This window comes from Poecilia mexicana, unplaced genomic scaffold, assembly GCF_051168715.1.
Source record: "Poecilia mexicana isolate PSO_F unplaced genomic scaffold, ASM5116871v1 scaffold_18, whole genome shotgun sequence".
In the NCBI taxonomy this organism is placed as follows: Eukaryota; Metazoa; Chordata; class Actinopteri; order Cyprinodontiformes; family Poeciliidae; genus Poecilia; species Poecilia mexicana.
In genome coordinates, this window is record NW_028263387.1 from 24202594 (window position 1) to 24228040 (window position 25447).

At 36.8% G+C, this 25447-nt stretch overlaps 2 protein-coding genes across 10 annotated transcripts; one reads left to right on the top strand and one right to left on the bottom strand.

Annotated features, from left to right (window-relative positions):
- Positions 1-2113: 2113 nt before the first annotated feature.
- LOC148154286 (uncharacterized) lies at positions 2114-7926 on the top strand. The gene is made up of 5 exons (XM_088015538.1): positions 2114-2292; positions 3538-3589; positions 3679-4020; positions 4097-4159; positions 6306-7926. The coding sequence occupies exons 1-5, from the start codon at positions 2254-2256 to the stop codon at positions 6428-6430; spliced, it is 621 nt and encodes a 206-aa protein (XP_087871664.1). The 5' UTR covers positions 2114-2253; the 3' UTR covers positions 6431-7926.
- Positions 7927-10408: 2482 nt separating this feature from the next.
- Positions 10409-24880, bottom strand: LOC106932726 (uncharacterized). 9 transcript variants are annotated; one of them, XR_015766084.1, is made up of 12 exons: positions 24247-24875; positions 22112-22174; positions 20757-20822; positions 19447-19577; positions 18191-18248; positions 16738-16761; positions 16218-16297; positions 16025-16115; positions 15835-15948; positions 14579-14773; positions 11704-13315; positions 10409-11660 (listed from the first exon to the last, which is right to left on the bottom strand). XR_015766084.1 is itself a non-coding variant. In XM_088015520.1 (11 exons), the coding sequence occupies exons 1-11, from the start codon at positions 24278-24280 to the stop codon at positions 13176-13178; spliced, it is 993 nt and encodes a 330-aa protein (XP_087871646.1). In that variant the 5' UTR covers positions 24281-24880; the 3' UTR covers positions 10409-13175. The 9 variants fall into 9 exon arrangements, 3 of the variants coding, with proteins under 3 accessions (XP_087871646.1, XP_087871645.1, XP_014867051.2); XR_015766087.1 differs by having other exon boundaries at positions 10409-11488; positions 11532-13315; XR_015766085.1 differs by having other exon boundaries at positions 10409-11316; positions 11360-13315.
- Between the last annotated feature and the right edge of the window lie 567 nt (positions 24881-25447).

The following is a 25447-nucleotide window of genomic DNA, read 5'->3' on the forward strand; positions in this document are numbered from 1 at the left end:
GGGCTGCGTTTGTTAAATGCGGGCTGCGTTTGTTGAATTCGGGCTGCGTTTGTTAAATGCGGGCTGCGTTTGTTGAATTCGGGCTGCGTTTGTTGAATTCGGGCTGCGTTTGTTAAATGCGGGCTGCGTTTGTTGAATTCGGGCTGCGTTTGTTGAATTTCGGTGGCTTTTGTTGCATTGCTGTGGTAAAATCAGATTAAAATGTTTCAGATCCTGAATTTTAACTTTTAACTCGATTCTTTGACTTTTTACACGTCAAGTCGACTGGTTACAATCAATCTGAGGATGAAAGATGGAGAACTGGTGAGTTTGTCAGATAGTTTGAATTGTATTTAAATTTAAAGTATTTTACCAAAGTACTGAAATGCCAGAGTTTAATGAAGCTATTAAAGCCTCCAGCTTGATGTGAAGCAGGATAGATGTTGCGTTTCTGTGAAGTCATGGCGACTAGTCAACTTTTATCATGTCAACCTCGACTTTAAAAACATAAACCTGTCTCAATAAGCAATAAATCAATTAATCACAGGATGAATTAAAACAAACTCAATAATTTCTATTTTGTGATTTATCGTTTTTCTCTGCTTTACTAAAAACTGGATGATAAAAATCTTCAGTCTGGAGTTTTGGCCTCAACTAGCCCTTTACTTGAAGGATAAATTTGTTTACAGAGACTTTATAATTCATTTTATTTGTTTTTTGTTTATTTGTTTTGTATATTTAAAATATCTTCTGCTTTCAGTGTTAAATTTTGGTTAAAACTAAAAGTTTATCAATCTTTGATAATCTGTTCTTTCATTATTACACCATTACAATTATATTACTTGAAATTGGTCTCAAAACAACAATATTATACACAACAAGTGGCACCTTATGGAGGCTGTCAACATGTTTTCACTGAGGCTGTTTATTGGAAACTGAAATTTGAGACTGTACAAAAAAATAGACCAGGGTATATTTGCTTTTTTGAGGGAACAGAATACTTAAGAGGAAATGCAATACGTTGTGCCAGATCCACCATTATTTTCATTAATTATAAATTCATTCATATTAAATCTGACACAGAAGCTGTCACCAAAGAATATTCTATTCCTATTCTATTGTTTTCCCCACAAAGCATATTTAAATATGCTGAAGTATGTATAATACAATTAAAAAAAACAACTTTAAAATAAAATTGTTTGTAAATATGGCTGCTTGTATAAGGTTTCCAGTAACAAAACAGCGTGTTATGAAAGATTAAATGCTCAAATACGTCATTGTGCCTGTCCAACATATAACGCTGAGTGGAGCGGTCGACCGCTCTAAGATGGCCACCCTAAATCTCGTTAGCGAAAATAGGCGAGAGCGGTCCGTGAGGCGTGGGAGGTGCCAGTATGAGGTCGTGGCATCCCTTGGAAGGTGCCGAAGTCAGTGACAACACTGACAGCTAGACCCGAAAACAGTGGCACTAATGGCAGGTGTCAGAGGAAGTGCCAGTATGAGGTGCCGAGGTCAGCCGAAGTCAGCCGAAGTCAGTGGCAACACTGGCAGCTAGTCCCGAAAGCAGTGGCACTTGTGGCATGTAATGACACCTGCCACTGGAAATGCCATTAGTAGGTGCGGTGTCACGATTTGGGCCTGCTGTCTCTCAAATATTTGTTTCTGGAGAGCAAATGTTGGATTTGAGCAACATTTTTCTTGTGATAATCTGTTGTCTTGTTGATCGTCTCAAGTCTCCCTGAACTATTTTACATTCAGTGTTCTTGTAACCTGTTTTGTTTACATTTTAAGTATTGACTCATCATCAGTCTCGGGTTTTCACCTGGAAATGTGATGGCATCAGTCGGCAGCTTCAACCTTTACAGACTTTTATGTTTTTTGATTGATTTTTGCTGCAGGCGTTGATCCTCCAGTGATTTTTTTCTGTGTTATTTATTGAACCATTTTTCAGTTCGTTCTAAAATAAACTCTGTTTTACGTCGTTTAAACTTCCTGGACGTTTAACACTCCCCCACATTGAAACCCCGACACTTTCTCTGTTTTCACATCTTAGAAACTGCAATCAGCCAAATGTCGATTCTCATTCTGAATTTTTCATTCTCTGTTCTTTATTTCTGCAGGTCCATAAATTACCTGCTCATGTTCAGATTGACCCCCTGACAGGAAACACTCGGGTCGGCACAGGAAGTGCAAACGCCTGGCGGTGAATCCTGAGTGACGTGAACAGACGGACGAATGAAAACAGAATCAATCACAACATGACCGACATGAGAAATGCCTGCGACTGCAGAGCTGCAGGAACGTTTCATGGATGTAAGTATTAAAGTAATTATTACTTTAAGGAAGAATGTTTACTGCAGCAAAAGGCTTTAATGAGCTTAGAAAACAAGAAGTGGGGGCTGAGTTTGATAAAAAATCCTTCAAACATCAACATGTGAAAAGTTCAGCTTGAATTAACATCAGTACAGCCTCGGGCTAATCTGTAATCTGTTTCTTGGATTAAATCTGAGATTTTTACAGAAATAGAACCAGGTGGAGCTAAAACAGCCACAACATGAGTTTAGGGTGAAACATTCACAGATAAAAAAAGTTATTTTATATTAAGTGCATAATGTGTACATTTATTTTACAGTTTTGGCATAATTACTACTCTGGGTTGTTTTGTTTTGTTTTTTTTAGCAAATGGCCTTTGTTAGGGTCTGTATACTCCAGCTAGCGATTAATTGATTACTGAATTAGTTAACGATTATTTCAATAATAAGTTAATCACGATCGAACAGATTAATCACTTCATTCCTGCTAGAAAGTCGAGTTTGTCTGAGCGACCTCCGGTCCGCCTACAAACCTCAGCCTCTGTTTGGTTGGAGTGAACTCTGGCCCGGTTTGAATGAATATGTGAAAACAGACCGCTCCAAACCAGGAAGTGCACTACAGTGCAAGGCATGCTGGGTAAATGCAACCAAAAGAAACGTGCTAGCCTAGTGCTAGTGGGAGAAATCTTTTTCCAAAGACAAAAGAGAAACCCTTCAGCTGCTAAAATCTTCACTTTTGTTCACATTTTATAAAGAAGGAAATTGTGCTCATTGTCTTCTTCAGAGGTTTTCATGTTGTTTCATGTTGTTCTTGTTGTAGCGCCCCCACAGGCGAGGAGAGGAACAGTTTAGGCAACTAAATGACCAAATATTTGATATTTATTGATTAAAGTCCAAAATATATAGAAGCCTATTGATTAAGATGAACACAAACACTGGGCCATATTATTACATTATCACCTTTAAAAAGAATAACTTCTGTATTTCTAATAATTGCATGTAAGTTATCACATAATGTATTACAAATACATTCAAGGATATATTTTTTATATTTTGTGTTGATTATCACATTTTACTACATTCTTCAGGTATATTTTTGTTACTTTATGGTTACATAATGCTGCATTACGGGGCTGACAGAGAAGAGCCATTCCAGAAACATCTGGTTTATTATACAGCATTTATAAATAAATATTGTTTATGTTAAACTTGTAAAACAAACATTTATTTAGACTGTCTCTTGCAGGAGAACATGAGGCTGGATTTAATGTTCCTCTTCTTCATCTGCAATCACTGCAGTCAGTTTTTACACCATTATCTTATTCTAATATTATTCTAATCAGATCAGAAATATACGTGACTCATTTTAACTTCTTCTCCTTTGAAGTGACGTGCTTCACGAACGGCTTGATGGTCTACAGAGCCAAAGAAAACGAGAACATCACCATTGTTTGGAGCACTCGCATGAAAACTAACTGGAATCTCATCAACATGATCTGTAACTTTGTCTCTGACTCGGGTAAGATTGTTTTCGACACAGTAAGAGGTTCCCTGGTGCCGCCGGATGAGCAGTTTGCAGGACGGGTCCATCTGGACAAAACCGCTCCTGAGGAAGCAAAGATCCGACTCCATCTGACCAACGTCCAAACCGAAGACTCTGGGCTTTACACCTGCTACCTGAAAGCCGACTTCAATGACGTCACAGAGAAACGGAAACTTCAAATGAAAGGTGAGAAAAACACAAACAAGACTTTTTGTCAAACAAGAAAAGAAATGTCACTGAATTATTTTTATTTTCCCTGCAGAACAATTTTTTGTGAATGTTACGACTGGAGGACATGACACGTCTAGTTTCATGACTACTCCATGTAAGTCAGTGGACTTTGATGTTTTGCATGTTTTCATACTTCGGTTTCTGCTGCTCCTAAAAGAGCTCAAACAAAACAACCCAACCATATTTTGGCAATAAGTTATCCTACGCTCACACCGAAAACACGAGGCTCTGAGTTGGACACTTGACATTTTGCTCCAGACTCGTTGGGATGAGTCGTCGTTTTCTGTTGCTGGTCTCTTTGTACAACGGTGGATGAAAATGAAAGGTTGGCACCAAACGTTATGCAGTGAGAGCTTGTACACAACGGAGGCTCAGATGTATTTTCTGAACATTTCGTTTTGAGTTTCTATTGAACAAACAACAACAGCTGATAAAGGAGCAACGAGGAGCCTCTGGCCTTTTTCTTCCTCTCCTGGTTACTTTGAATGACGTCATCGGACACATGTTTGAATTTACCAGATCATTCAGAGGTGTTGTGAATTTCGTGAGTTTCATAAGCTAGCTGGGTGCTAACGATGGTCGCTATCAGCGCTGTTTTCGTCTCACCCAGTTTGATGACCTGCTAACCCACATAGGTACCTGCGTCTCTTGGCAGCACACCAACTGCAGGCCACTACGTGTCATGGCGGTGTCTCTCTGTGATTGGTTGATCCTCTGCCTACAGCAGCGAAAGTTCAGAATTTCCAAATCCAGCATCAGCCATGTAGAACGTGATTGACGCGCATCAAGAGGTCGAAACACTCGAAATGCTTCAACTGTGCAGCGCTAGATGTGTGAAAAACGCCACAATGTGCCTCCACATAGACTTTGACACTCCTGATGCTCAAATAGCATTCGGTGTGAACTCAGCATTAATGTTTTTTGGTAGCTTTAAAATGAGCCCGTCACCTAGCAACCCGAGAAGAGTTCCACTCATCACCTAGCAGCCCAAGAAGAGTTCCACTCGTCACCTAGCAACCCGAGAAGAGTTCCACTCATCACCTAGCAACCCGAGAAGAGTTCCACTCATCACCTAGCAACCCGAGAAGAGTTCCACTCGTCACCTAGCAACCCGAGAAGAGTTCCACTCATCACCTAGCAGCCCAAGAAGAGTTCCACTCGTCACCTAGCAACCCAAGCAGAGTTCCACCCGTCACCTAGCAACCCAAGCAGAACTCCAGCAGATTTAGTCACCTGGTTTTATGCACTACTAACCATCCAGAAACCACTTCCTGCATTCTTGTTGGTTGTGCAGGAGGCTATACTTCTGATTTTCTAAGGTGTACGGTTCTATAATTGTGCAACTGTCAGCATCCATGTTCATGTGTGAGTGTAAATGTTGAGTTAGGAGCGTGGCCAGCACCAGCTTATGTGGATTTAAAGTGACAGACGCCCTAAATCAGCTCATCCTAAAAGGAGCTCAAAATGGACAGAACTGGCCAGACTAATATCTTATTATCTAGTGATTTTGTGCAAAAAATGTGATGGAAATGTTTTGAATAGGCCATAGATTTATTCCTAAATTGCAGCACTGCCACCACGGTTTGTTAAGGGGATACTGTAAACAAAAAATGGCATTTACTAACCGACTATGCACAGAAACCTAGCAGATATTAACCTCAGCCGATCACGTGAACATTCATTTTGTTTCTGGTTAGTCTAGAAACTGTAATGTCAGTGGTCTGGATGTAAACAAAGCAGTTTTTGTTTTTAGTTTTCTTTTCTCTTTAACCTTAAATATTTGTGAATTCCTTTCACCAGAATTAACCTTCAGTGTTTGATTTTTTTGTTGTTGTAATTTTAGAGTTGTTGAAAGGAAACAAGCCACTTTATAAAGTTGCAGTAACAGAAGAACAAACCCGATCGTTACGAAGACGCGGGGAAGAGTGATGCAATGGTTTCACTTTTGGCGAGGGAACTGATGTAAATGTGCACTGAGTGGGCGATAAGCACAAATGCAGGGGAATAAATGTTTCTTTATTTTGACTCTAACTCATTTTGATATTTACTCACAAGTTTTTTAAGCAGATTTTCATCCCCACCAACCACAATAAACAGTTCGGGTCGTTGTTTCATTCATTTCATCAATTTAAGGAAGCGTCATTAAAGTCACGCCATTATATACATTTATGTAGTTTTCCCTAATCTTTTTAGATAACCTGATAAAACTGCATAAATATTTGTTGCTTTTCTCCATGCAGATGCTGAACTCCCTCCAAGCGGACCGGACCTAAGCATTCGATTGGCTGTAACGCTGTCAGTCGCCGCAGTAGCTTTGGCTCTTATAGTTTACGTTATTTACCGGATAGCTCGACCTCGAAGGTGACTCTTAATGTGACTCCATCTAATCCAAAACAAATAAAAGTTCTGCACCAGTCCTGCTCAAAATATTCAGAATATTGAGCTTAGTTGTGTAAAATTATCTGTAGCTCATCTGAATGTCTACGGGAAAATGTCAGGTTTTCTCCCCGCCTTCGGCCCATTGTGACATTTTTCATCAGACCAGTTTCAGCTGAGTGGGTGTTTCTGTGCTGTGGGTGGGCAGTTCTTTGTACTGGTTTTTATGGTGAGTGTAAATCATTAGCCAGTAGCATTAGCCCGTGTTTACAGAGACCAAGCACAGCAGAACTGAAATCACACCAGCTGCAGTTACCTAGTGGAAACTGTTACACTTAATATTACAGTTTAAATATAATCACTTTATGCTTGTATTATTTTGACTGTATTCCTGTAATTTTATTTATTTAAATATATTTAGATTCAAAAGGATTTTTTTTTTTATTTGACCAGCATGTTTCTTCTGATTTTTTTTTTCAAAGATGTCTACCTCAAATTCAACCAGAAGCAACTTTCCTGGATGAATAAGACAATATTTAAAACCTAAACCTCACAGGATTATGAATCGCTTTGTTCTTAGCTCAAACCACACAGAAACCTAAACATTCTGGAGACTTACAGGTAAATAAAATTAAAAATAAATCTTCATAGTGTTACTGGGACATCTGTGGATCACGGCGTTTCCATGACAACCAATTAATTTAAAGCTGTTTTCTGTGGGTTTACTTACTGTGGAGTGATTTTACTGGGGAGAAAAATCACTCCACAGTTTCTTCTGTCTGTAGCAGAAGAAACTATTGTTTGGAGACGTTTTGAATGATTCTACTGAGTGAATCGGTTTCAGTTTGTGTTAATTTAGCCATGCATCTCTGCTAACTAACCTGGTTCCATGGTGTTTGGTTTAATGTGTCATTCAGGTCATGAAATGATGGAGTAAAGTTCATTTGTCATGTCGGTGTTCTAGTTTTCCATCCGCTGTGACGTACAGATCGGGTTGTGTGGAACATTACAAAATGTTTCTGCGAAACAGACACAGAAACATTTCACTTTGTGCATGAGGTAAAAGTATGAAGACCAAAAAACAAATTTCAAATATAGACTGACATTTAATACACTGCAGGGCTGCTGGAAGCATTTATTTTGAAAGTCCAGTTGGACGTTGCTCAGTGGAGGTGATGGATGGTGAGTAACTCCATACATTGGTTACTTAAAACTGTTTCATGAGTGATTTACAACTTCATGACTCTGGAAAGTCATAAATCACATGACAGTTTTACATTTTTATACTTGATTAAAAACATGAAGTTGTTTTTATTGCATCCACTAAGACAAAAACAATCATTTTCTCTACGGTTGTTGTTGATTTCCTTCTGTGTGAAGGGTTGTTGTACATTTTAGAAAATGTAAATTACCAGATTTTGTTTTCAAAGAAAATGTTCAGTATTTTTAAGCCTGACTTGTAATAAATTTTATAATTCCATCAAACCATGAAGTCTTATTGTGTGTAAAGCTTTCTACACTGCAAAAACACAAACTATTACCAAGTATTTTTGGTCTAGTTTCCAGTACAAATATCTTAGTACACTAGAAATAAGACAAAACTAACAAGTAACTTTTCAGAAAGAAGTGGGAGCTTTTAGTTCCTCAGTGTTAAATTTAAAAAGTACTACTTTCTCTGGCACATTATTTAACTTATAACAAGACATATTTTCTTTTTCTTTTTTTTTTAAAGTTTTATCTTACTTCAAGTGATAATTGCATCAGAAACTAGACAGAAATACTTGGTAAGATTTTGTGTTTTTGCAGTGTAACTCACCTTGTTTGTTATAATCTGAGCTACTGAGAGTAGTGGGGGTCTGAAGATAAAACCCTGGGGAACACCAGATGTAATTTTTGTCTACTCCCATATAAAGTTACCGTGTTTTATCACTTAAAAAAAAGGTAATTTAAAAATAATATTAGTAGAATACTACAATTTTGTGTTTTTGTAGTGTAATATCTAATAAAATAAGACATTTGTAATCAAAAAGCATCAGATTCAGAAGATGTCTGATCTTTCTGTCACCTTTTTGTCTCGTCTACAATGAACTTTATCCTGCCCCAAAATTTAGATTATTTCCTGTATTTTGATTTGTTGTTGACAGAAGGAAGATATTTACACTTGAAACTAAACAAAAATACTTTGTAGAATTTTATGTTTTTGTTGTGGGGACAAAAAGTATAACTTAGTAAGAAACTTCAAAATTCAAGCTAAATTGTATTAGAAAATCCAGCCTAAGTAGTCGTGTCGGTTTATGTGAAGACGAATTATTAACCATTTCTCTAGAAGGCAGATGGGTCTTTCCCTTTGTTGTGGCCACAACAAGCGGCTTGACATACAAAAGGGGAGAAAACTATCAGACTCACACGAGAGAAAACCTTCAGGGTTGGGAGGTGGGAGGGAGGACGGTTCAGATCGAAGTGATGCAACTCTGCCGCGTGATTTCTTTCCTGTGACTCCTACGGTTCTCTGTTCAGTTGAAGGTCAGCAAAATTATAACTGTATTCCCTTCTAGGACTCTTATTCTTTCAAAAAGGAATAAAAGTCAGGCCTCCATGGAAACATTAGACAAAAAAATGACTAAATTAGTCAGAAATGTAAAGATTCTCACTCCAGTTGCAGAGTATTAATTTGGGATGTGTAAGTTCTTATTATTCCGTCTTTATTCGCACTAAATGAAAAACTAGAAAGCAGAGCTGATGCTGTTGAATAAACTGTTATTAAATGTAAAACTTTTCCTATTAAAAATGTTTTTAGAAAGAAAATCCAGACTGCAGATATTTGATTTGTTGCCATCTCTCTCTTACACACTGACTACAGGAGAAAACGTTACAGTTCATTTTGCTAGGATAGGAATGTCTCATCTGGTTCCTTTGGAGCAAAAGTGGAACAGAAGTAGTTTGACCTGCAGAGGGGGAGTACCTCTTCTTAGTTTTTACAGAAATTGTTTGGACAGAAGAAACCCCGAGTTCAGGCATCAGTAAAACTCCAGTCAACTACAGCAACATTTAAAGAGTGAAAGTCTCTTTAAATTTTGTTCCAGCAGCAAAATGTTGGAAAGTCCACAGGTAGGAAACAATGATCTCTGTATGAGACATTTTTTAATGTCTTGTTTGCTTTGTAGGATCTTAAATTTATTTGCTAAATTCATATTTTGCATGTGTTTATTCGTTTATTTGAATCTCTGATGCTTCTAAAATCAACTCAATCGCTTAAGATAAATCACCAGACGTTTTTTTTCAAAAGGTTATTCTGTTTTGGTGTCTTTAGATCGAGCCGTTCCAAAAACCTCCTGATTGCAAAGTCACTCTGCGCCGTTACCTAGCAACCCCAGCCAAGCCCAGCCTGTTACCTAGCAACAACAGCAGAGTTTCAGCCTGTTTGGTCAGCTGGTTTCACCGCTGCATGTTGGGAAAAGACCAGTGTTTTGTTGTTGACTTATCATCATTAGCTGCATTCTTGTTGGTTGTGCAGGAAGCTCTACTGATGATTTTCAAAGATCAGCTATTTTCACATGTGAGTGTAAACATTGAGTTGGGGTGGTTGTGGCTAGCAGCAGCTAATTTGGATTTAAAGTGACAAGACGCTCCAAAGCAGCTCATACTGAATGGCAGAACTGGGAAGACTAAAATCTGATTACCTATCTAGGTGTTTTTCCATGTTTCACTCATTTAACAAGTAGGAAACAAACGTGCCTGCTGGACTGTGAGGTGTAAGTTTGTCAAAACCACTCGGTAATTGTTCAAAGCATCTGGAGTTTCACTGTTACTCTACGCCTCCCGGTTATTTTCAGGTTTCTACAGGTTAAGCGTAAAGTTACTATTCAACTTGTTTGAAGTGTGGCTGTGTGGAGTAGCTATGAGTAGGCAGTATCTCACCAGCAGCGCATCCATCAGAAATGAGAGATTTCAATCTGGGTCACATCAATCAATCATCAATCAAATTTTATTTGTATAGCACATTTCAGCAGCAAGGCATTTCAAAGTGCTTTACATAATTAAAATAAAAACAGAAAGAGATTTAAAAAACATAAAAACATCAAAAACATTGGAAAGAGATTTTAAAAACATCATTAAAACGTAAACAGTGAGAAAGAGAAATAAAAAGCTGTACTTTAGACAAAACGCCGTTTGACAAGGACTCTAACCTCTAGGACTTTAGTCAAAACGCCGTTTGACAAGGACTCTAACCTCTAGGACTTTAGTCAAAACGCAGTTTGACAAGGACTCTAACCTCTAGGACTTTAGTCAAAACGCAGTTTGACAAGGACTCTAACCTCTAGGACTTTAGTCAAAACGCCGTTTGACAAGGACTCTAACCTCTAGGACTTTAGTCAAAACGCCGTTTGACAAGGACTCTAACCTCTAGGACTTTAGTCAAAACGCCGTTTGACAAGGACTCTAACCTCTAGGACTTTAGTCAAAACGCCGTTTGACAAGGACTCTAACCTCTAGGACTTTAGTCAAAACGCCGTTTGACAAGGACTCTAACCTCTAGGACTTTAGTCAAAACGCCGTTTGACAAGGACTCTAACCTCTCGGACTTTAGTCAAAACGCCGTTTGACAAGGACTCTAACCTCTAGGACTTTAGTCAAAACGCCGTTTGACAAGGACTCTAACCTCTCGGACTTTAGTCAAAACGCCGTTTGACAAGGACTCTAACCTTTAGGACTTTAGTCAAAATGCCGTTTGACAAGGACTCTAACCTCTAGGACTTTAGTCAAAACGCCGTTTGACAAGGACTCTAACCTCTAGGACTTTAGTCAAAACGCCGTTTGACAAGGACTCTAACCTCTAGGACTTTAGTCAAAACGCCGTTTGACAAGGACTCTAACCTCTCGGACTTTAGTCAAAACGCCGTTTGACAAGGACTCTAACCTTTAGGACTTTAGTCAAAACGCCGTTTGACAAGGACTCTAACCTTTAGGACTTTAGTCAAAACGCCGTTTGACAAGGACTCTAACCTCTAGGACTTTAGTCAAAACGCCGTTTGACAAGGACTCTAACCTTTAGGACTTTAGTCAAAACGCCGTTTGACAAGGACTCTAACCTCTAGGACTTTAGTCAAAACGCCGTTTGACAAGGACTCTAACCTCTCGGACTTTAGTCAAAACGCCGTTTGACAAGGACTCTAACCTCTAGGACTTTAGTCAAAACGCCGTTTGACAAGGACTCTAACCTCTCGGACTTTAGTCAAAACGCCGTTTGACAAGGACTCTAACCTCTAGGACTTTAGTCAAAACGCCGTTTGACAAGGACTCTAACCTCTAGGACTTTAGTCAAAAAACATGTAAACTTCTAAATAAATAATTACAATGAAAGCAGAAAGTTCCTGATCTAAACATTAGCTTTAGCCTCATTCGATACAAAATGTGAAAAAGAGTAATCAAAATATGAAAAAGACTAATCAAAAATCTATTAAGACATCTGAAAGATCTTAAGTGGGACATCAGTAAAATTCCTGTCTGCAATCTTGGAGCACAAAAAAATAAAATAACCTGGTGGAGTTTTTGATGTTGCATGAATTGTTGAAAAGACAATTATCATGTTAGCTAACTATCAACAACAATTTTTAAATAGTCAACATTTTGTTTCTAGTTTTAGGTTTCAAAATAAAAATAAAGATAAAACAAAAAGGAGATGGATAATTATGCAAAAAATAAAAAAGTAGAAATATTCCAACCTAATGACAAAAAACATCTAATCTTAAAGTACATTACTATTACTTACTTTTGTTGTCATTATTTGTGGAAATTAAATGCAAATATTACATGTATAACCAAAAAAATATGGATTTGCTATATATAAGTTGTATTTATTTATTTTTTTAAATTATTGTTAGCCAAAGTTAAACCAAAACTGTTTATTTTGTTTGTTTTTCACTTTTCAACAGACTTTTCATAACGTGATGCAATGGAGGATTTAAATTAATGCAGAAAATGACAAAACAGTTTAAGTTTAAAACCAATACAAAATGTTTTTATTTTAAAACCAACACAAAATGTTTTTATTTTAAAACCAACACAAAATGTGCTTCACTGACAGGAAGTTTGATTCATACAGGTTAAAGTTCAGGTCATGTTAGTAAATAAAAACGTTCCACAGCTGCTTATCAGTTTGAATCAGAGCATTAATTAAAGCAGTTCCTGCATATTTTTACTTCTGTACAGTAAGGAAATAATTCATAATAGTTAAACCAAAAACAATTCTTCAGAATTAGAAATGTAAAGCTGTTGAGTTTCTGTTATCATGTGAGGCACAAAATATAGATTTAATAAGAAGTTTTTACAAAATTGTACACATTGAGGGTAATTAGGAGACATTAGCTTCTAGTCTTTACAGTTTATTTAGTTTGAGAACCGATAATGTGTAAACAGAAAGCCATAAAACTCATAACTTATAAACGCTAAACTAAAACAGTTTGATTTGACAGCATCAAATGTTGCAAGTTGCAGTTTTTCTTGATTTTTTTTATAGATTATAAAAAAATTAATAAAACCACTTGAGAAAAAAAAAGCATTTCATCATCAAAATAGTTCAGGCTAACTTTGGGTTAGCTTCGTGTTTAGCTTGTTGACGTTTCAAGTAAGCAGGGAGGCATTTTGACGAAAAAAAGAGAGAAATCTTTAAAGACCTTCTGCTGATTCTGGTGGGAAGGACATTCAGTCTCTGCTTCTGTGTGAATGTTTGGGTGCTATGAAGAAGAGGAGGAAGAGGAGAAGGAGAAAGAGGAGAAGGGGAGGACCGAGGAGGTCGGTGGAGGAGATAGGAGCTGATCGGACCAGGCCGGATCATCCAGGTTTATTTCCACAAATGGGTCGCTGGAGCAAACCGCTAAGAAAAGGAGAGATAGATATGTTTATAAACTAAATTATTTAAATTCATAAATCTTCCAGAAAAAACGAGCAAAAATTTATTTTTACAAGTCAGACATAAAAACACATTTTTCACAGTAAAAGCTAAAGATTCTATATATATATATATATATATATATATATATATATATATATATATATATATATATATATATATATATATATATATATATATATATATATATATATATATATATAAACAAGCAACTAAAGTCCAAAGAAAATGAGTTTTAGGAAACCTGGAGTTCTGTTTATCGAGATTTTTCCAAATGTCTCACATGGGCGGCTGAGATGCAAAGAAATGATTGTTTGGGTTTTTTTCAGCGTGTGGGAGATCGCCCCCTGCTGGCCGAAGTTTCATCAACAGAAACCCGCTCAGGATAGAGCAACGTGTTACTTTCTCATGAAACAAACTATCTGAGTCCATAAAACACCAATGGAGCCAAAAATACTAGAAAATATTCACACACATAAAGTATCATGTCAATAATTATGCTTCAATTATAAACTGACAAAAAAAAATCAATAAGCTGCTATTTTAAAAGTTTTAATTTGAAACTGTTTTCAATAAACTAAACATTTTGGGAGATGCCTCTTTTAGAAAATAATAAAACAATGTACAGAATCTGATTTATTTACATTTTATTACATTTTTTTTTAGTTCTCAATATTCAATGGAAAATCTTCTATTATTACAGGAATTCAGCTGATATTGTGACAGTTTATCTTTTATTGTTTGCCATCTTTATCTCACCTGCAGATTCTCAGTCAGATTTAAGTCAAAACTGGACGAATCCTGCAAAATGTTAACATGACCTTCAGTCAGAAGGAAAATGAAAATATAAGCAGGGATATGAATAATTTTGGACTCAGCTGTAGTTTTTTTTCTCCAGTTTTATACAGATACTTCAATAAAACAATTTAAACAAAGGGAAAGATTTTTGATTTATGTCACATTTTCCTTTTGCTTGCAGAGAAAATTATATCAAACTCATTAATATTTAAAACTACATATTAAATTTGTTATTTTAATGTTTAAATATGATGGATAAATATTATTATTTAACCCTAATTTATAACAACATGTTGAATTAATGTTAAACTAGACTTTAAAGTTCCATTCAACATCTGAACTGGGATTCAGTTATTAGAAAAAGATTTTTTTTTCACTGAAATATGTTTTATAGCACCTGTTGATTGTGTGGTATTTAAATGAGCTCACATGGATTGTTGTTGTTTCCGTTCTGTTGCTGCGGCTGCGTCTCCTCGACTGCATCGAAGAACAAGTTGTTGCTGCTCATCTGGTTGGATTTCTTCTCTGCCTGGTCGCCTCCTGATAACGAGCTGCTGCTGGAGGAGGAAGAGGAGGGGGACGAAGATCGCTGCGGGTCGTTTGCTTCTGGAGGATCCTGAAGAGCTGCAGGAAGGGACAGAGTTACAAAGGAGTAAATGTCTGAATTCACCAAAACTGGGACTGGATCATCAAATGTTGCCTTAAAGGGGACAATTCACTTTTCATATTAATAGTTTTTTGGTGTCTGGAAAACAAGCCGTTTCAAAAACCTCCTGATTATTAGGTCACCTAGCAACCCCAGCCAAGCCCGGTGCGTTACCTAGCAACGCAAGTGGAACTCCAGCAAGTTTGGTCAGCTGGTTTTACCAGCGTATGCGCTGTACAATGGCTGCTGGAAAGGACAAGTGATTTGTTGTCAACTCACCATCCATTTGTTCTTCATCAGGGTCAGAGATGTACGGCTGTGCAGATGTGCATCAGTTTGCAGCCATTTTCAGCTTATTCTGTTTCTGAAAGGAGCTAAAATAGGCAGAACTGAGCAGATAAAATCTAATTATGCATCCTTGAAGAAGTTAGGATTGATCTATTGGTGATTCAGAACATTTTTATTACATTTGTTGCACAAAATAATTCTTGCATAATGAGCTTTTAGTCTGCTTAGTTCTGCCTAGTTAGATTTTCTTTCAGAATGAGCTGCTTTAGAGCCTCATGTCGCCTTAAATCCAAATAAGCTGCTGTTGGTCACGGGCCCAACTCAGCGTTTACACTCACAGATCAAAATATCTGCAAATAGATGCGTGATTATAGAACCATATATCTTTGAAAAGCAGAAGTGGAGAATCATGCGCAACCAACAAGAAAGCAGCAAGACCAAGCATTTGTCTTTTCCAGCAGCCATTGCACAGTGGTAAAACCAGCTGACCAAATATGCTGGAGCCCAGCTTGGGGCGCAGTGTGACTGAACAATTTCGAGGATTTTGAAACAGTTTATTTTCCAAACAACAAAAACCATCTGGGTGTTTGTTTTTAAACGTTTGAGGTGTTTTTAGAAGCAGTAGAAACCCAGATGGAAATATAGAAATGTGAAAAATGTACATTTTGAATAATCGGCTCCTTTAAACATGCAGGTATTTGCTAAAGTTCCTGCTGTTTAAATATTTAGATTTCCAGACACAACAACCAACCATTGGTACCGTTCTCTTCCCCGTCTGTGTTCTCCTCTGGTTGTGGGCCGGTGCCGTTGGGTACCGGTGTGGTGGAGAGATCATCAGAGATCACATCTTTGTTAGCCGGTTGGTCTGAGAAACAAAACAAAAACGTTCTTACTCAGGTTGTCAGACGTTTTAGGACATTTAGATGGAGTTAGTTAGTTACCGAGGTCGTCCAGGTAAACCTGACCGAAGGTGCCAGTTGGTTCGTACGCACTGCTGGAGGCCGGAGGGCGCTGGAGGTCAAACGAGTACGTCTGAAAAACAAACAGGTGAATAGAAATTAAAACGTTTAAATATCATATCATAGTGTGATTGTTTTTCTTTAAGGAAATATGGATTTATTTGTTGTTTCTCACCCTGGATGCCCTGCGGAGCATGTAGAGGATAACACACAGAACGATGATGACGATGATGATCAACACCAGCAGGATGTAAGCTGCCGAGAACAAAATGACAAGATTACCTTCTGATTGTCCTCATTTTAGGTTAAAAAATGAATTTCTTCTGATTAAAACACAGAAGAAATAATGAATATCTTAGTAGGGTGATTAGAAGTATTCACATTATTCTGATTTAATTTGTTCTCTAGTGACCACCAGAGGGCGCTGGAAAATTAGCAACATGTTAGCTGTAATTTCCTGAACCCAAATCTAGAAAACAAAACATCTGCATTCAGTAAGGAAAGTATTAATAGCATGAATGACTTGCATCTGTTTTAGTATAACTTTGGTCTGTTTTTAATAACTGAGACATAATGAAACATCCAGCAGGAATCGGGGTGATAATTCACCTCATAGTGAATAAATGGACTACAATGGAAAAGAAAAAATACTGAGTTTAAAAAGATGGAAACTGGAGTAAAAAAAGTGAACTTACCCCAAGATGAACCGCCTGCAGCCACTGGAAGAAACACATCAGATTTAGTTTTTCACTCAGGAGAAATCTGAGTTAATGTTGGTTTCCTTAATTTATTCCCCTGGTTAAAAGCGCAGGCGGCCATTCTCAAAACAAACGCTGGATAACATTGTTCTTAAAGGGGATTGTGTGTGGAATCATCTGAACTACGCTGGCTTCAGATGGAGTTTTGGCTTCGTAATTTAACTCCTTTAAAAGCTCCTGCTCTTTCTGAAACGCCGCCTTCAGGAAATAATCACAACACAGCTGGTAAAAACCTTCAGCAGCGTTTTACCAGCTCTGTAGCTCAGCGTCAGCTGGTTGCTGCTGCTCAGCTGAGAACTGCCGAGCAGCAGGCCTTGGTGGAAAAGGTAGTGGTGGACTCTGACCTGAACCTTCAGAGCCACTTAAAGACAGTTACAAAGTCGGCCTTCTGTCACCTGAAGAACATCTCCAGGATTAAGATCTAGAGAAACTCATCCATAGCTAGATTAAATCCCACCTGATCAGAGCTGCTTCTGAGACATTGTGAATGAAATAACATTTTGATGTGTATCGACGGTTCTTGACAAAATGCAAAGCTGCAATTATTGGATGTGTGTTCTATGACTTTATATTTTTGTGTTTTTATGAACTGTGAACTGCCTTGTAGCTGAAATGTGCTATACAATAAACATGATTGATTTATTGATCTGTGTGTCAAAATATCAATCAGATCCAGACGCTGCTGTTGGAGTTCTGACTAAAACCAGGAAGTTAGAGAACATCACCCAGTTCTACAGTCCCTCCACTGGCTCCCTGCAGCTCAGAGAACAGACTTTAAAACACTGTTAGTTCATAAATGACTGAGCGGCTCAGCACCACAATACTTTAAAGAGCTGCTGTTGTCGCCATAGCAACCTTCCAGACCCCTCAGGTTCTGGTTCTGCATCCAGTACCAGAACCAAACATGGAGAAGCAGCATTCAGCTTCTATGCACCACAAATCTGGAGCAAACTTCCAGAAAACTGCAAAACAGCTGAAACACTGATTTCCTTTAAGTCAATGCTAACCATCAGTCTAGCTGCCTATGTTACCAAAAAGGCAGAAAGCGTTACAGGAAAACGGTAAATAAATGTTTCTGTGGATATTCACGCAGTTAAACTAAACATAGACGTCCCTCTCCTTTATTTAGTAACAAACTGCAGCCGGTTATCATAAATCTCGCTCCTGAAAATGGCAGCTAAGTGGTAAAAGTGTGTTTTTTTTGTTCGTCCTGTGACCATTAGCGTCCGTTCTGGTTAGCTGGATTAAATTTAGCGTATCTGAATGTGTTCCTGTGGGTTCTGGTGAGCAGCTAGAGAGAAGTCAGACGTGTGAGTCGCTGTGGTTTGATACAGGAAGACAAAACGAGGCAGAGCGAGAACCTGCAGCCTGCATGAAGCGGCTGAGCTACCTGCTGCGGACGCCGTAGTCGCTGCAGAGGTTGACCCTTTGCCGGTTTCTACTTTCTGCTGCAAAAGAAGAAATAAAAACTCCATTAGTTAACTCCATCTGACATTCTCTTTTTATTTCAACCTTCTTGCATTTGATGGTTCGAAATGTTTGTTTCTTCTCCTGGATTTCTGAGAACTGGCTTCGTGTCTCTGAAGCTTTTCTTGTTCATGGTGGGCTTTGCACTACAACCCAAAACTCACTTCCTGTCTGCTGTTTTTCTAGAACGGCAGCGGTGGAGCAGGTCGATTAAGCTCACACGTAAAACCCTTTTTAAAGAATGTTTTACATAACTTTACACAACAAGCAGCATCCAAACGACCACATCTGCATTTCAGGTGCAGAGATGTGAAGATATGAGGTTAATAATGACAAAACTTTGTTCATTGATGATGCGCTGTTTTGTTGCAAATGTTTAGCTCACTACAGGAGCTTTTTATCTCCAGAAAGTAAAAGAAAAATCTGCAAAACTGTGTAAAACATTACAGATTGGATTCATTTTTAATCCTGAAGTTCTTTATTAATCCTAAAAAGAATATTTTTGTCATAGAGATGTAGATGCGGCTCCTGCAGCAGTCTGTTTTCCAGCAACTTTGAAGAAGCCTCTGACTGAAGAAAGTTGTCCCTCAATGTAGCACAAGATGTGGAATTTCTAACACAGCAATTCTGCACTTTTAGTAAAAACAAAGCAACCAAAGAGGAAAATAAATCATGTTTAATTTTAAGGTCAAGTAAACAGATTTGTCCATCAAACTGGAGAAAGTTTCCAATTGAAATGATCCAAACCATCAGAGATTTTTAGAAAACATGTTTTGTTTTTATGTTTTTAGAAAAAGTATAGTCAGTATTTGGTTCTGCTCTAGTTCCTCTCAGATAATTTCACTTATAATATGAGAAAATGTCTGTCTCACCATAAGTGAAATAATCTGCCAGTATTTTTGTCTTTTAGAAACGTACAAAGATATTTGCAGTAGAAACTAGACCAAAAATCCTTGGTAAGATTTTGAGTTTTTGCAGTGTAGATGTCTACTGCAGCACCAACACGGTTTCTACTGTTAATATTAAATCATATTAATGTATATTTGGTGTTTGAACTATTAAAATACGCAGATTAACAGAAGATTTAGCTCAAATAATCCACAGGATTTCTGCTAATTAATTCATGTTTTCACTTCATCCAGTGAATATAAAAATATGCAGGTTACTGAGGATTGTTACCGTGGTTACTGAAGGTGAGGTTGGGCTCTGATGCATTGTGGGTGATGGAGTTGGCGTTGATCCGTTCTTCGTCTCCTCTGTGGTTCTGTTAACATCCATCTTAGGTGCCGAAGCATTAAAATGATCTGACTCTAAAATAAAGGAGACAAAAAGCAAAGAAGAATCTCAGATCTTCAAATTAAAACTTCAAAATGTTGCAGAGAGAACGATAGATAGAAAACAGGTGAAATCTGTAAAATAATCCAGAGTTGATGGAAGGAAACTAAACATTCCTGCACTTTAAGTCAATAACATAAATACTTTAGTTCAGATTCTTTATTGAAATTTATTTGATCTTTCATTGAAAATTATAATATTTTTAAACTTTATTCAGGAAGAAATACACAAATGAAATGTATTTTTCTATTATGATAATATGTTACTAGATTATTTAGTAGGCATCTATAAACTTTATCCAAATTCTTATGATATAAACATAAATAATGGAAAGCATCTGTATCAATATCAGTATCGGTTAACTAAGTAAATACTTTGTATTCTGCATTTAGTGTGAAAAAATTTGTACTTTTTCACTAATATTTAGTCAATTGTAAACCATTTATTGGAGGTAAAATAACCATAACATCATTTTATCAGTATATTACATTTATGGCAAGCATCTGCACTTTAATAAATCATTTAAAATGAATTAGCTACACAGAGATCATGTAAAACTCAGTCCTATAACATTTTTAAAGCTAATTGTCAGAGAGCAGCAGTGGAAGTCATGAAGATGAAGACACAGATAGGAAGAGATCAAAATAAATGCAACATTGATCAAAATATTTGATGATTTGATGATGGTAATCAACAAAATGTAGCATTTCTTTTTTGTTTCTCAGTTGGATTAATAAAACTCAAAAGACTGGATAAATGAGGAGAGAAGAGAGAATAATTTCTCTTAGATTTGGGATAAATTGAGCTCTTTATTTTAGGAAAACGTTGCAAAGTGTAGCATGTTATGCTATTCTGTCAAAATAATGAGGAAAAATGACAATAGCTGATTTAAAAATGAAATAGATTCAGTTGATTTATTTAAAAATAATTTGAAAGTAACATTTCTCAGATAGTATTTTATTATCTTAAATTAACGCAGGTATTTAATAAAATTTTATTCTGGAGTGACGCGCTGCTCCAAACTCCACACCACTTGGTGGCGGTAAAGCACCAATTTCATTGTTTCCCAACCGCCAAAAAGCGTAGAAGAAGAAGAAAAGGAAAGCGGAAGAAGGAGAAGAAGAAGAATGTGACTTCAGGAAGAGTATTTTTACCATTTTTCAGAACATCCACGGTCGTTTTCGTGTAATTTAGTTGTGAGGGAGCGGAAGTTTCTGGAACTAAATAAGAAACAGGAAATAAAATAAAATAAATATAAATAAATAAAACTAGAAAATTCTAAATTAATGAGGCAGATCATTGATGGTTCACTTGTGCAGAAGTGGCGAGAGTAAAAAAAAAAAACAGAATTGTGCATTTTGGATTAAGACTTTTTAAATGATTTTAGATTAGAAATTTCAGGCTTCTGCTGTTGAACAGGACAATCCTTGGGGCAGAGAAGTCTGTAAGTACCAGGATGTAAGAGTTTAGCTAGACGAGCTAAATGTTAGAACAACCTGAAATACAAAATACATACTTTATCTGATATTCATCAAACGCTGCAGAATACAGTAAAAAATGTATGCTTGTAACAATGATTGCGTTTCTATGGAAACAGTTTAACGATGTAACCAGAGATGGGTAATAATTTACTGTTACATTTACTAGCTTTAGGAGTATTTTTACTACTCTGAACATTTTGATTGTACTTGAGTAACTTTATTGTAAAGTATTTCTGCTCTTACTTGAGTCAAATTTCTGAATTTTCTTCCCACTGAATGAAGAATAAGCATGTTTTAACCAAAACCTCATCAGACACAGACACACACCTGGAGTTTGTTAAAGTTTGATCAGTTTTTCATTGAAAGAAACTGATTTGGAAAAATGTTCTTTAGTGTGATTTTGTTATTTTTGTTACTTATATGATTTATCATCATTGTGATACATAAATGCCAAAGTTTCCACTTAAGTTTATGTTTTGGTCTGATGATGTAATTTAAAAATATTAAATGATTGATCAGTTGCTCAGTACTTGAGTTCCTTTTACCAAATAATTTTACTTTTATGTACTGGAGTTGTGCTACTTTTACTAGAGAGCAATTTCTGACGGTAGCTTGCTCACCGTATGCTAAAAAACCCTTTAAATTTGAAAAATGAATTCAGAAGTGGTTTGAGTTTTGACCAGCAGGGGGCGACGTCTGTGACCAAGATAGAAACAAAAATAGACTTTGCTAATTCTTTTAAAATCTCAATCAGCCGCCTTCACACTTATTCATAACACTTATGTCGCTTTTTAAAAAGCCTTTTAATAAATTAGCATAATTTTACACTGAATTTTTCAGGAAAATGCACTCTGTGACGTAAATAAATCCCATCTTAAGGAATTTGTGTTTCAAGAAAAAAAAAGTCACCAAACAAATGTAATGTAGTTTTTACTTCTATCATTTGCTGTATTATGTATTATAGAGCTTACAGGATGTGGATGATAATATTCTGCATGATAAATCATGTATAGTAAGTCAGTTTTTACCTGGAGTTGCAGGAGGTATCGTTGTCGCAGGTATTTCTTCTGAAACAGCAGAAGTTGCTAGAGCTGCAAAACAGTAAAGAGAAATATTACATAAAGCAACATCTTACCATCAAATTTAACAGCTTGTCCTTTAAATCATAAAGTAACATAATGTGTGCAGCATGCAGTTTACTGATAACAGCGACTGACAGTCTTCTTACAGCTGCAGCTGCTTTTAGATGTGTGAAAAAACAAACTACAGTTGGTGCAACATGAGAGCAAAGAGGTGTTAAAAATCTGAGGAAGACAACAAAACATTCAGGTTCTCTGATCACATCTTTATTCTGCTCTATCTGCTGCAAACATAAAGATCTGACTGGTGATTAGACCAAAACCTCCTGCACAGTTGCTAACATTTAGCATGAATACTTTTAAGTCAAAGTAAAACCAGAAACTGCAGCTGCAGTCACACTAAGATGTGAGGTTAGTGGTGATTTGTCCACTTTTTGTTTAAACTTTCAGAACTAAAAACTGTTGCTTTAATGTTTTTTATCGCCTTTCTCCTCTCACACAGTTTACCAAACATGTTAGCTTTCACTTATCTTAGCATAAAGCTGCTAAACTACAAGCTAGCATTTAGTTTTGCTTTCTTTTAAAGATATTTTAGATGTTTTATTAAATATTTACAGAGAGATGTTCAAATAAATGTGGTTATATTCTAAAGATAATCTGCTTCATAGTTACAGATCAAACATTTTTGTAGTTTAATACTTTTTCCAGAGTTTGTAGTCTCACAAACACGAGACAGATGCAACTGGTTAGCTGCACTAGCTGAAAGCTTTCAGCCATAGTTTTATGAGCTTTAAAAACCGTCACCTGTGTCTAATAAGTTTTCATCCTGAAAGCTCAAAGTGATTATTTTGTCACTAAACTCACTGTTACACCTTCTTGATCATTTTCTAACCTTAATTTAATAATAAACATGTTTTACTTCCTGAAAGGCAACACAGTTTAATGTGTTCACTGAAAAACCATTAAATCTTACCAAGTATTTTGGTCTAATTTTAGTGCAAAAATGTTATTATACTTGAAATAAGACAAAACTAACTTAAAAATGACCTTTCAGTAAGACATATGAGGTTATTTAATTTAAATAGTTCCTTAATATTCATGAAAAGTTAGATTTATTGGCAGATTATTTCACTTATAAAATGGGAAAAATGTTTTGTTACCAGTGGAACTAGAACTTCTTCATCAATATTAAGCGATTATTGATTTAAATAAGCTCATATATCTTTCTAAAATGTTCCTCAGAAGTTATTTCAAGTGTAATAAGATATTTAAACTAAAATTAGACTAAATATACTTGGTGGGATTTTGTGTTTTTGCAGTGTAATACTGGAGCTGTGTTTTTATTTACATAAAGATAATTTCCCATGATGTTGCATTTTGATTATTTTTCCTGAATTATAAATCGAGTCAGATTTTTAGTTAGTTGATTCATGTGGTAGAAGTCCAGTCAAATCAAAGAGCATGCTCTTAACTTCCTAAATCTAAACATTGATTTAATTTCTGCATCTTTTCATTATAATCATTAAATCTCATTTAATGCTGCAGCCTAATCAGCAGGACCACAATAATGCTGAAATGTTCTTTCTTATTTTAGCTCTGATTAAAATGAACTTTCAGTAAACTTGGACACACCCCCTCATAAATGTGAGCATCGTATTAATTCCTAAACAGAAAATATGCAAATATTGCACTTTTGCACCAACATCACTTTGCATTTGAAAAAAATAACAGTTGATTTTGGCGGAAACCTAAAAGCTCACTGCGGCGTGTGCTGGCTCTGCTTTACTTCCTGCATGGAAAGCATCAATTAAATGTGCTTCATAGTCTGTGGAAATAATGCAAATGCAGATTTATGACTAAATTAAGGTTTTCCAGATGAGTAAATAAATGACTCTGATGGCTAATTTACATCCAGCTGCTCATTCTGAACAAACATTCTTGTAGCATTTGACTAAACCGAACTGAAGAAGTGAAAGTTTTTAATCAGTCGCCTCAGTGAGCATCTCTGTGTTTTTATTATTAAAGATTTGAGTTAGAAAAAGGACCTGGGAGGAAAAGTGTGTTAGCAGTTGAAGTGAACTCACCCAGGAAGCAGAGCTGAAACAGCAGCTTCATCATCTTGATTCAAACCGTCTCCAACACTTGATAGTTTTTTCTTTTTACAACAAGAAGCTTGATCATCAGCGAAGCAGCAGCAGTTTCCCTTTTATTCAAGTTATTTTGTTCCTTTTTCTTTTAAGCTCCTTCCTCTGCAGCGTTTCTCCACTTTTAGACCTGAAGCTCTAAAACCGTCTCTCTTCCTTTCTCTCTGTTTCTTCCGCCCTCCCCCATCCTCCCTTCTCACCGTCGCCCTGTTTTACCTCGCTGTGTTTTTCTGTTGTGTGTCTTAAGCGTTGTGGTTTGAAGAATTCAAATTTGACTGGCGGGCTCTGAGGCCTGATTTCAGAAAGTTTCTCTGTCGTGACGTGGAACCGTAGATGAAATGTGGATTCTTTTTTTTTCAACGTTTTTATTATTTTCCACCAAGAATTTAGCAAATATCTGCAGAAAAGAGAGAAAATCTAATAAAAACATGCTTAGTGTGCATGAAATCTGTTTTCTTTCCATCTTAACCTTTCCCTTTCCCCCCTTATCTCCCACCCATATTTCTAAAAACAAACATCACTGAATCATATTCTTCTCCGTGCCACACTTGTTGGGCGTCTTTCTGTAAATCATTCTTGGTATCGCTCAGTTTTCAGGAACTGAGTCATCAGCCGCAGAGCGAGCTCCAGGGCCGCACAGGATGCAACAGTAGCTCTGCTTTCTCGCTGCTTCTACTTCACCAGCGCAGGTGTCAACCCTGTTCAACCTTCAGCACAGAGATAAACGTTTACAGGTTACTTCAGCTCTTACCACTTTCACCTCTTCTAACACTTGTTGGCATGGAAGAAATTCAATGCATTTTGGGATTTAGGCAAGTAGGCGTAGTAAAGACGACAGGCTGAAGGTTAAACTGAGCATCAGAATGGGGAGAAACGGGGATTTGAGTCATTTTGAAGGCAGCCAGGCTGGTCTGAGTAAAACAGAAACTGTCAATCTGTTTGGGTTTTCACCATCTGTGCCATCTGTTCACGTCTGAAATAGAGAAAAAGTCAATTGAGGAGCAGTTTGTGGATTGAAAGGTCTTGCTGATGTCACAGGAAAATTTAATGAGATGAGGAAAAAGTACCCAGAAAACTTTCTTTGAGGTCATGAAATGAACAGGTTCACTAAATAATATGATAATGAGTGGAACCGCGCTGC

What these genes read in the sequence shown, in the direction of transcription:
- LOC148154286 (XM_088015538.1), top strand. Translation starts at nt 2,254, where the DNA reads ATGCCTGCGACTGCAGAGCTGCAGGAACGTTTCATGGAT. An exon ending in ACGGAAACTTCAAATGAAAG is followed by an intron (nt 4,021 to 4,096) that starts GTGAGAAAAACA and finishes TTTTCCCTGCAG; the next exon opens with AACAATTTTTTGTGAATGTT. An exon ending in TAGTTTCATGACTACTCCAT is followed by an intron (nt 4,160 to 6,305) that starts GTAAGTCAGTGG and finishes TTCTCCATGCAG; the next exon opens with ATGCTGAACTCCCTCCAAGC.
- LOC106932726 (XM_088015519.1), bottom strand. Translation starts at nt 24,280, where the DNA reads ATGATGAAGCTGCTGTTTCAGCTCTGCTTCCTGG. An exon ending in GATACCTCCTGCAACTCCAG is followed by an intron (nt 20,823 to 22,111) that starts GTAAAAACTGAC and finishes TTTCTTATTTAG; the next exon opens with TTCCAGAAACTTCCGCTCCC. An exon ending in GACTACGGCGTCCGCAGCAG is followed by an intron (nt 16,762 to 18,190) that starts GTAGCTCAGCCG and finishes TGTTTCTTCCAG; the next exon opens with TGGCTGCAGGCGGTTCATCT.